The 12,178-nt window shown below is 40.9% G+C and overlaps 1 protein-coding gene across 20 annotated transcripts in view; it reads right to left on the bottom strand.

Annotated features, from left to right (window-relative positions):
* LOC112441402 (uncharacterized) overlaps positions 1-12,178 on the bottom strand; it is a 133,250-nt gene that overhangs the window by 119,116 nt on the left and 1,956 nt on the right. For 2 of the 20 annotated variants that reach the window (XR_008620455.1, XR_010108858.1), the window contains one exon: positions 1,558-1,606. The exons of 16 other annotated variants lie outside the window; for them this stretch is intronic. Coding sequence is in view for 2 of the 4 variants with exons in the window: in XM_034936316.2 (XP_034792207.1) it covers positions 401-447 (47 nt within the window). In the remaining 2 variants the exon portion in view is untranslated. Of the gene's footprint in view, positions 1-5; positions 448-790; positions 1,607-12,178 lie in introns of those variants that run through there. 2 more of the 20 variants (XM_034936316.2, XM_034936312.2) reach the window with 2 other exon arrangements.

Raw genomic sequence — 12,178 nt, 5'->3', positions numbered from 1 at the left:
AAAAATATATATATATTAGCCAGGCGTGCTACTCGGGAGGTTGAGGTAGGAGAATCACTTGAAACTAGGAGGCAGAGGTTGCAGTGATCCAAGATTTTGCCACTGCCCTCCAACCTGGGTGACAGAGTAAGACCCTGTCTCAAAAAAAAAGGGTCTCACTCTGTCTCCCAGGCTAGAGTGCAGTGACCTGATAATAGCTCACTGTAACCTCAAACTCCTGGGCTCAAGTGATCCTCCCACTTCAGCCTCTTGAGTAGCTAGGAATACAGGTGCCTGCAACACCTGGCTAATTTTTTTAGTTTTATTTTTGTAGAGATGGGGTCTCACTATGTTGCCCAGGCTGGTCTTGAACTCCGGGTGTCAAGTGATCCTCCCACCTTGGCCTCCCAAAGCACTGGGATTACAGGTGTGAGCCACCACACCTAGCCCAGGCAAGACAGCATCTTCCTATGGAGGGGTTGGGATAAGGATAAAGGCTTTTGAATATTTAATAGTATCACTCTCTCTCCTCTGCTCATGCAGAAGGCAGGGAATGTGGTGCTAGATGAGTATATTAACGCTGCTATTTAATGAGTTAAAATTTGTCAGAGAGTTTGTATAAATAATCTATTGCTAAAACAGAGCTTCAGACAAGCAACTCTCCTGGGGTTCAAATAAAACAAGTAGAACCCAGGACTCTTTGACCCTGACTGGGCCTAAGGAGTGAGGACAGTTCCCATTAAAATTTGAGATTAAAAGTGAGTTAAGAAGGAAAAGTCAGGCATCAATGAATTATGTTTCAAACTGTGCGTTAGGATTATTAAGTGGCTCCACTTTTTTTTTATTTGGACTAATGATTGACAAATGGTATTTGAGTTCAGAGGCTAAAATGAACTTAACATTATGGTTGCAAAATAAGGTATAAAAATAAAATAGGATCAACAATCTACTCAAAAAATGAGTAAAGGATATGAATAGACAGTTCACAGAAAAAGAAATTCAAACAGCCTTTAAACATACAAAAACATGCTCAAATTGACTCTTAAGAGAAAGGCAAATTAAAATTACCATGACATACCAATATTCATCTCTCAGAGTGGCAAAGGTTTGAGAACACATTGTGTCAGCTAAAGTATGGGGAAATACATTACTGGTGGGAATGCAAATTAGTGCGATCTCTGAAGGGCGCATTTGGGCAATAATTATCAAAATTATAAACTCATATACTCTGACCAAACAATTCCATATATAAGAATTTACCCTACAGATATATTCACAAGGTGGATGAATGTATAAAACATAATCATTGCAGTCATTGCTTGCAATAGCAAAAAGATTACGAACAACCTCAATATCTATCGATAGGATGGCTGACTAAATAAATTATGCTATGTCCATGCAATAGAATACTATGTAGACATTAAAAATTAGTCTGCTACAATTGCATACCAATAACACCAATAATAAATGCATATCCTTGTACATGCATAGACTCCCCCTGAGAAGATACACAAAATGCTAGTCAAAAGTGGTTGGTGCCAGGGAGAGGAACTGGGTGGCCAGGAGAGACTGACTTACTGTATGCCATATCCTTCCTTTTATATTTTGTTCCATTCACAAATGTCACCTGTCCAAAAATAAATCAACAATGGCTTATTTTTAAGAGAAAAAAAAGTATAATATGTGCAGACATTTTAAAAGAGGCTTTCATCTAATTTGTGAGTAAACTATGCTGTGTAGTTCCAAGTCACTTGGCAACAGCACAGACTTTTAAAAATGTATGCAAATAAGTCAACTTTAAATCAGAAATTAGAATTATCAGAAATTAGAATTATCAAATGGCTGCCCACATTACTTTATTAATAAATGAATAAATCTTCATTCATTTCCCTTTATAACTGACACTTTCTTGTCAGCATAGCCATGGTTTGTTTCTAGTTGTTTTCCTTGAGCTCTTTGCAGTAAAGGAATCTAACAAGTAAATGAAAGAGTGCATGCAAAAGCAGGCTGTGATGTTGTGAGATTTAAACTGTCCTTAAAATAAGAACTAATTTGTGTAAGGATTTAAAGGCTATTCTTCTGTACTTTGTAGTCTCCTAATTGCTTTGTGACAAATTTTGCCAGTAAGTTTTCCAAGAAATGCATGTTAAAAGAGTGAACAAATGAATCAGAATAATTTACTGTACTAGAGAAAACATTTCCATTTGAAAGAGCTAATCATTCATTACTTACGTAAATGTACTTTAGAAAGGAGCATAAATTATCTTCTCCTTACGTATTCCTGATAGGTCTCCTTATTATATCACTCAATAACCATTTGATTTTCATATATAAAATGAAGTACTTTGGGTTTCCTCATTGTAAGTTCAAATCACCCCATTCCAGTTGGAAGGACTCCATCAGTCATTGAACATGACCATCCTTTTGAATCTTGAAAGTTGATACTGTTCTAAAAAAGCACTGAATGCTACCCTCATTAACTTCTTCATTAGGTCACAGTCCTATCTGTTAGCTTCTTGAGGGCAGTGTCTCTTCATTATTTATCTTTTTATCCCTTGGAATATCTTATACCAACTCAGCAAATATAGAGAGCACAGATTTTTTTTCAAAGGTAGAAGACACAGTCATTTTGGCAAAACTTAAAGCAGTTTATGTCTGTCACACACCCTGCGGTAGATATCAATGATGCTTTTCCAAAAACAAGAAAGAATTCTGATGTGGTCCAGGGTGCTGAAATGGAGACCTAGTATGGGAAGGGGCCCAGCAGCAGATGGAAAAGGTATGACTACGTGCCTCTTGCTACAAGGGCAGACTCCAAATCCCAAAGGGCAAAACACAGTTTGAAAGCATGTAGATGACGGTATAACTCCTTCAAATATGGCCCTCCCCAGCCCCATTTCAGCAATAGGAATAATAAGAATATCATTCCTTACACTTTTGTTTGTAATGGAAAACAATGGGAAAATGGGCCTTTCTTTACAAAATCTCATATTATAGAACACTGTTTGTAACCAAATAGGCTGCAATGGCATTCTCATCCTGAAGGCAATGGGCCCTTAGATTGGAAATGCCACTTCCTGGGTGGTGAGTACTTGGAATTTCTGCAGAAGCTTCCCTCCAAAGAGTATTTCTGATGCTCTTACTCAACTTTCAACTTTTCTATAGGTTTGAAATTTTTATAATGAACTGTTAGTGAGGAAAGGCAGTGTCCCTCCCCTCACTACTCCAGAGTAATTACTGCCACTGGCATTTGGAATAACATTTCCCCCTCTTTCGTGGCTACAATTGCAAGCATCTCTCAGTATCTCCCTGTGTGAGGTGAGATAAGTATTCTGTCATCTTCTATTAATAGGGAGAAATTCTGAGTCACAAGAGGGCTAAGTGATTTTTCTAGCTGCAGAAATAGGAGGAATAAAACTAAGCAGGTTGATGAATACATTATTTTAGGAAGAGGATGATCGTGGTGGTACTGCATCCTTTTTCTGGACAATTGCAATCGCTTCCTAATTGGTTTTCCTGCCCCCAGTTTCTCTCTCCCTTCCAGTCTACTCGCCCCCTTTGTTACAGAATTATATCCTGGAATCATGTCACACCCCTGTATAAATATCTATGATGACTTCACCTAAAGAAAAATTCAAAACTTCTTACCATGACATCCAAAGCCCATTTCCATCTGGCACTACACTACCTTTCCTGTATTCTCTGCCAATCTTTGCCTTCCATACCATTCACCTGCACTGCACTGGTCACACATGTCCATCCCTCCAAACCTTAGCTCATGTCATCTTTCTGTCTTGCCCAGAGTGTGTGTGGTTCTTCTCCTATCCCACTGGATGGGGACAGTGAGAAATCTGCCCCCCTGAGGAATCTAACTCAGATGCTGCCTCCCCTGGGATGCTTCCCAGCACCCCACCTCTACCTTCCACCTCCCACCCTAAGGTAGATGAACCATTTCCTCCTCTTGTTCCCATAGCACTTCCTTTCTACTGCAATGACCACATTTATTACATTACATTCTAGCTACCTGGGCACATGTCTAACCTCCCCAGTTAGACTTATATTTTTTTGTGACAGCAGGGCCTGAATCTCACTCATTTTCATAAGCCCCAGCAGTCATTTCAGTTTTAGACACACAACGGGTGTTCAATAAACACACGATGCTGCTACCAAGATACCTTCTTCTGTTCTTTGTAATCTCCCAACGCTTTGTGACAGGTTTCACCAGTAAATAACTCATCAGAGTGCATACCAGTTCAAGAGTTGCATTTACAAGGGCAAGCAGATTAGTTATGCCTGACACAGCATTTTCCTGTTACGAAGTTCTGATGCTTGTGTCTAAAGAATACTATTTGACTCATCTTTCCAGTTACTTCAAGAACATTTCTACAATTGCTGAACAGAGTGGATGAGTGAGGAATCTGACTATCTGGGATGTCACTGGAAGCTTCTCAAAGTTTGGTCCACCTGTATAAGCCACTGCTGGCTGCTGGACTACAATATAGTTGCCTGAGCCCATCCCTAGATCTTCCGAATCAGAGTCCCTGTTGGGTAGGCCAGGATATGGACTGAGAGCAAGTACCTCCAGGTGTTTCTAAACATTTCATTTCTAGACCTGCTGGTCTGGGTGGGGAGCTCTTGGGCTCACTGGAAACCTCTGCCTAGGCAAGGGACTGTTGGGGGATGATTGTTGTGAATGCTTCTAAACCAGTTGTTAGTCCAGGCCACATATCAGAATTCTCTGGGCAGCTTTTGGAAAATATCAATGCCAAGATCCACCTTACATCAATTAAATCAGAATTACTGGTTATGGAACTTGGGCACCTATATTTTTTTAAAAAGCTTTCCTTTTAAACCAGTTTGTCTATAGAGTACTTGTCAGATTCTTTTGATCAAAATCAGGGGTTAGTAGTTAGAGGCTCCAGATTTAGGTTACATTCCACACCACACTTCATCTCACTCTCACTATAAATGTAAATTTCACAGCAAATTTAACTAGATTAAAAAATATGCTTTAGCAGTAGGTACAGTTATACACACTGGGAAAAAGTCCTTCTCTCTGCCATAAGTACTCTAATTAACAGCACATTGCATGAAAGGGCCACACTGAAGTCAGCAGCGTTCTAAAGGTGAACCTGCAGGTCATGTCATCTCACGGGGGCAGGATCCTAGGCTCAGTGCTGGAAGCCGCACCATGACACAGACAGTTGAGCTGTCTGCTCTCTTGTACCTTGGTCATGCAAGGTCCATGTGTCCTGCCACACCTCCTCTACCACACATTGTAAGTGCACCAATTTCAAGAACAGAAATAATTTGTTTTTAGGCCAGGCGCAGTGGCTCACGCCTGTAATCCCAGCACTTTGGGAGGCCAAGGTAGGCGGATCACCTGAGGTCGGGAGTTCTAGAACAGCCTGACCAACATGGAGAAACCCCATCTCTACTAAAAATACAAAATTAGCCGGGCGTGGTGGCAGGTGCCTGTAATCCCAGCTACTCAGGAGGCTGAGGCAGGATAATGGCTCGAACCCGGGAGGCGGAGGTTGCGGTGAGCCGAGATTGCGCCATTGCACTCCAGCCTGGGCGACAAGAGTGAGACTCTGTCCCCCTGCCAAAAAAAAAAGAAAGAATTTGTTTTTAATATCCTTTATACTAAATTTTAAAGGTCATCAAGTGGATTCACATTAAAAAATGCCAGCTAATTATTTCTGCCTAAAGCATAAAGTACTACAGCTGGTTACACTGAATTACTTAAATTACTAGAGCATTGGGATAGCTGAGTTCATGGAGGTTCCTGGAGTATGGTGCACCTGGAAAGGGCATGGAAACTGAAGCCCCTTCCCACATGCCTTGCCCTACACATCTCTTCATCTGTATCCTTTGTAATAGCTTTTATAATAAACTGGTAAATGAGAAAACCCCCTTGGCCTTTAAATTGAAATGGAAAATAGCCATAAAGTGGAACAATATGTACCTGAAAGACTCTAGTCACTACACTGCATCATCAAACTTAATCGGTTAAAGCAAACTTATTATGTGATAACACCAGAGTACTAGGAGAAAACAATGCATGAGATGATTACATAAAGTGCTTAATACAATGCCTCACACAAAGTTGCTTCTAAATAAATAATTACAAGCAAAATATAACAGTTGGAAAATGCAATAACATAGATGTTAAACTAAAATTTAAAAGATTTAACATTTGAATACCTACGACCACCCTAATCAAGATATAGAACATTTCCCTCACTCCAAAAAGTTCCCCCATTCCCCTTTCCAACAAATTACCTGTCTCTTCAAGACAACCACATGCAGGCAGCATGATCTCCCAGATATCTATGCCCTAATGCCTGGAACCTGTGAATATGTTACCTTACATGGCAAAGGAGACTTTAAAGACCTTGAGATGGGGAGACTATCCTGGATTACCTAGGTGGGCCCAAGGTAACCTCATGAGTCCTTAAACGTAGAAGAGGAAGACAAAGAGCAGGTCAGAGAGAGAAGTGGTAGAAGAGGCAGCAGAGATTTGAGGCATGAAAACCATGTGATCTGCTGTTGTTGGCCTTGAAGACACAGGAAAGGAGGCACATGCAAAGGAATGCAGGTGGCCTCTAGAAGTTGGGAACACAGCAAGCAAACAGGGACCAGAGTCCTACACCCATAAGGACTAAATTCAGCCAACAACCTGAATAATCAGGGAAACAGGTTTTCCCCTAGAGCCTCCAAAATGAAAAGCAGCCCTGCTGACACCTTGAGTTTAGTCCAGGGAGACCCATTTGGGACTTATGACGTACAGAACTGAAAAATAATAAATTTGTGTTAAGCCAAAAACAAAAGCAAATTACCATACAGAAAATATAACAAAAGGACAGAGAAATCCCATCATAAAGGCTTTTTCCCTGGGAAACTGGTTAGGGAGGGGCATGACCTAGCAAGGGTTTACACTTTTTTTTTTTTTTTTTTGAGAGGGAGTCTTGCTCTGTCGCCCAGGCTGGAGTGCAGTGGCGCGATCTTGGCTCACTGCAAGCTCCACCTCCCGGGTTCATGCCATTCTCCTGCCTCAGCTTCCCGAGTAGCTGAGACTACAGGTGCCCATCACAACACCCTGCCAATTTTTTTTTTTTTTTTTTTTTTTTGTATTTTTTAGTAGAGACGGGGTTTCACCTTGTTAGCCAGGATGGTCTCCATCTCCTGACCTCGTGATCTGCCTGCCTTGGCCTCCCAAAAATGCTGGGATTACAGGCGTGAGCCACCATGCCCGGCCAGGTTTACACTTTTGAGGTTTGGGTAAGGAATCTAAAACTTCTGGTAGGTCCAGCAAAACCTGATGGATTTATACCAAAGGATATATACTTATTGGATGTTTAATAAAAATAATCTTGGAATCATATATGTGCAAAAATTAGTATGGAAACTGTGCTAAGCAGGTGTCTGTTTACTCAAACCTGGGTATGTTTCTACAATGTGGCTTCTAGCACAGCCTTTCTCATCTGTCCATGAATGGAAGTTTCCTTCCAGTCACAGAAGAGTGGCTCTCATGCTCAGCTCTGACCCTTCCCTCTTCCCCCTCCTTGTATTCTGAAAAGCTCCTGCTGGGCATGAAGTCGGAAGGAGAAAGGAAATTCCCAGAGAATGGGACTTCTTATATGCAGGACTCATAACATAAATGTGTGTTTCCATTAGCTGCCTTGAACCCAGATTACTGAGAGACGACGGCTATGTGGCTCAGGCTAGTAGATTTCCAATTCTCCTCTTGCACAATATGCAGTCCATAGGATCAGCTATGAGCCAGCATTGATGGAGCAGGGAAAGTGCCTGCTACTTCAGCAGGTGAGTCCTAGAGTGATGGGGAACCCCTGGTACGCAGTGTGTTTTCACTGTCCCCAAACTATCCAGGTATCTCAGCCCATTAAGAAACCTCAATTTCTGGGTTGCTTATATCAGCAACTAAGAGGGGCCATAAAGCAGTTGATTCTGTTCTTTGAAACTTTTTTCAAAAATGTGTATGGATTGTTTTTCTCTTCCTGAGAACTAAATTAACACTATAGTGTTTTTTTTGTTATATGATCCCTTTTCAGCAAAGTCAATAAACATTTATTAAGAGTTGTGGTTGGGTGCGGTAGCTTACATCTGTAATCCCAGCACTTTGGAAGGCTGGTGGATCACTTGAGGCCAGGAGTTCAAGACCATCCTGGGCAACGTGGCAAAACCCTGTCTCTACTAAAAATACAAAAATTAGCTGGGCATAGTAGTGCACGTCTGTAATTGCAGCTACTTGAGAGGTTGAGGCACAAGAATTGCTTGAACCTGGTAGGCGGAAGTTGTAGTGAGCCGAGATCGTGCCACTGCACTCCACCCTGGTGACAGAGTGAGACTGTCTCAAAGAAAAAAAAAAAAGAATTGTGTGTATATGTGTGTGTGTGTGTGTGTGTTTGTGTGTAACAATAAAAACAGGTAGCAGTCAATGAGTTATTGTTCTAGGACTGTTTCTACCCACTTTACAAATATAAATCATTGATTGCAATAGCTCTGTGATAGAGTATTCCCATTTTACAGATAAGGAAACTGAGACATGGGGAGATGAAATGGTTTCCCTGAGTCATAGGGCCAGAAAGTAGGTAAGCCAGGATTAGAATCCAGGTTGGGCTGATTCCACAAGTCCTAGTCTTGACTAGCAAGATAAAGTGTAACAAATTATGTAGAAGCTATCATGGTATACCAGGTTGAATTCATTCAGGGCCACTCATCAGGTTGGCAGCAGTGTGTACTAAGGAGCTTTGAAGGGACTGAGATGCAAGTTTGGATTCCAGCATAAATTACCTGACATTTGAGCTCAGGCTTCCCCACCTTAAAGTTGTGATAATGGTATACCTGTTTTGCAAGGTTATCACAATGGTTAGATTTAACCCGTACAATGGTTGGTGTAGAATAAGTTGTAGCCACTATGTTGTTATTTCATGATATGTCCAGATATAACTTTTATAATTAACCCACCAACAGCCTTAAGCAGTGTTGTTTAGACTGGAGTTTGGGGATCCCTAGGGTTCTATTAATATATTCTTGGGGGATCTGCAAGTTCTTAAGTTTGAAAAACTGAGCTAAAGCATTCCTGTATTATGGGCACACACAGTTACTTCCACTGATTTCTGAAGCAAAAATAGGGTGGCAGGAAATAGTACCCACTTAGAAAAATAATGAGTTCTCTTACACAACAGCTATATGTACTACTCACACCTGCGTAAATAAAGCAACACAAGATGGAGAGAAAAGTCACCAGAGGAAACAGCCCACACAGGGAGGCTCACAGCAAATATTCCACATGAAGATGCAACATGGATAATGCCCGACACCACACATGTGGTGCTTCATGACACGACATGAGAAGGTTTTGGAGAGCTGAATACATATAGTCTCTCACTTCCCTGGCTGGCAATGTAAGCTATACTTTCCCACTAAGGATCATCGCTGGGGCTTTCAAAATAGTACAATGGGAAACAAGGTACCGTCATCTCCTTTCCGAAAGAAGGTAAATGCGCTTACTCAGAAATGTACTGCAGAAATGCCAACGTCATGAGTTTCTTATATATACATTTATATATGCTTTTTACATTTCCTGCTTTGTAAAAATAAACGATAAGGAAGAAGAATCAATGAATATTTTCCCAGTGGAAGGCATGGAATTAAAACACCTGAAATAAAAAATTAACATTGCTATCTTTTAATGAATTTCTTTGCTAGAGACCGTCTAGCTTTTAAAAAAATTCTAGATAAAGTCTCTACAGGAGCCTGAATGTAAATTAATTTGTCTTTCATCAGATGACGGGAAACAGAAATGCAAGAAAGCTGACGAAGACCGTAATTTTTAAAAGCTTAGCCAAATTGGCTAAGGTCTGAATTTCACAATAGTTCATATTTTTCTTCAGGTGGTATCATCCTGGCAATGCGTGAATGTGCCATCTCGTTCATAGGGAAGCTCCAGTCTCCCCCTAGATATGCTTGTGGGTGTGATTCTGGTGTTGCTGTCCAGCTACCTCTGCCTTGAGGTCTAACCTAGCCTGCCTTTCCCCTTCCCCCGCATTGTTTGGAGAAATCATTAACCCGTGCTCAATAAGCCCTTGCAGCTCCTCATCATGGGGCAAGCTGCACGGAGCTTCCACGTGAGAAGCAGTTTGATTGCAAACCTGGATCTGCAATTCCCAGGGGCTGCCCTCATGGAATTTTAATTGGGGACTATTTGAAATTCCCTTTGGCTTTCTCACAGCCTATCACTGCCTATAAGTCATGTTACCTATTGTCAGTTCCTTAGGCCTCTTGTGTTCCTCGGTTGCTACTGTTGTGGTACAACTTCTTGGTATCTTTTAAAAGCACTCATCAGAAGACCTTAGGGACAGTTTTGTGCATCCCATATACATTTTACATTAAGCCATACTATTTCAGGTGTATCCTTCAAATACAGTTAAATTCAGTTTTGAAGTTTTAGCTGCACTGAAAGCCACTGTCACTTTGAGGGCCTACCTGGGACCCCTAAATGCATTTACATTTTAAGTCAGAACTTCCAAAACTCTCCTTATTTGCTGAAAATCTGTTTAACTGTTTTCACATGATGTGTTAATAAATGTCATTGTATTCACAGAGATTATTCCAAGAAGATTAAAGGTCATGCTAGCCCATTTGCATCTTATAAATCTCAAGTGCCCTCAAACTCAGGAAAATTCCTGCAAAATTGGAATGTTTCTCAAATGGCCTAGAGAAAATTTTATAACCAAAATACACTGCTTTAAAAAAATTTTTTTTTTAACTAACAATTTTTAAGGAACTTTCCAGGGGGAAACACCAGGAGGAATTCAAGCACAAGCACAGGTGCTTGGTGCACACATACATACACACACACACACACACACACAGAGGAAGAAACAAGAATCTATGAAAGTGCTTCTCTGCACTCATGAGAATGGATCACAGATGATCTGCTATCTCCAATCTTTAAATACAGCCCTCTTCATATGAATGATATCCTCTGAAGGGCACTGAGGCCTCTGGAATTAAGGAAGCCTGTAATTCTTCCAACTACTAGAGCCCTTATCTCCTAAGAGAGCTTTTCCTCAGTGCCTCACAGGAATGGCAATATCACCACCAACAGCATTCCTTATGCAGGAATGAAATGGTGATATTTTAAAAATCATCTTCTGAATACCGATTTTGTGCCCTACACTTCTCGTATGTCATCTCAGTTGTGTCTAATCCTCACAGTCCTTTGAGGGAGGAATATATATTCCCAATGTTACACACTTCCGAATTCCTTTTCTTGCTTTTTCTCTATAGCGCTTTCACTTTCTAATATATAATTATTTGTTTTGTTAATTGGACTGTCCTCATTAGAATGTAAACTTCAGTGAGGCAGGTTATTGTTGTCTGTTTATTCTCTACTGCTTTCCTGGAATCTAGAATAAATGCATCAATGAATGAATGAAGTGAGGCCCAGACTACTACTGAGTGACAGAGGTTTGAACCTAGGCTTATGTGCTGTGCTGACGCACTAGATAACCAATGACACTTGTGAAGATTAGGATCTAGGGCATATTCTAAGAGAGAGAGAATATGCAACATTTAGTGAATGGTTGACTGATGAAGGGTTGGGTGCAAAGAAAACCACTGGTGTGTAAAAGGAGCAGGGAAAGCAGCGTCGCTTTTGATCTTTGACATGGAGGATGCAACAGAAAACGTGAGGCTGGAGAAAGCCTGGAGGTCAAAATTCAAAATGCTGACCTTGAAATTCTTCACATGTGGGCAGGGAATACCACGTGGAGGTGAATATAGTGACCATAACACTATATGTAATCCGTGCATGTGGGCATCCTTAAGAGTCTGTAAAGGGTTTGGCCTCAGGTCTTGACACTCTGTTGCTACTGTGTGCCCTTGGGCAAATTCTTTAATCTTTGTAAATGGGATAATTTACATGTTTTTTTCTGAAGACTGTCCGAAATTATGCAAGTAAACACAGAAACAAGACGGTACCCATCATGCAGTTAAGTGCCCAATACGCATTGTTGTATCAGTTTGCTGTGGCTGGAGAACAGCGTGTTCCAAAGGTGACCAGTAGGGAGAAATCAGAAATGTAGCTGGGTCCATTCTGATAACTGTGTTAAAGGATTTTTGATCCTGGTCTACGATAACACCCCCTTTACTTGACAGCTGAATTGGA

Source organism: Pan paniscus, chromosome 10 (assembly GCF_029289425.2).
Source record: "Pan paniscus chromosome 10, NHGRI_mPanPan1-v2.0_pri, whole genome shotgun sequence".
In the NCBI taxonomy this organism is placed as follows: Eukaryota; Metazoa; Chordata; class Mammalia; order Primates; family Hominidae; genus Pan; species Pan paniscus.
Note: the sequence above shows the minus strand (reverse complement) of the source record. Positions and strands in the feature narration are given on the sequence as shown.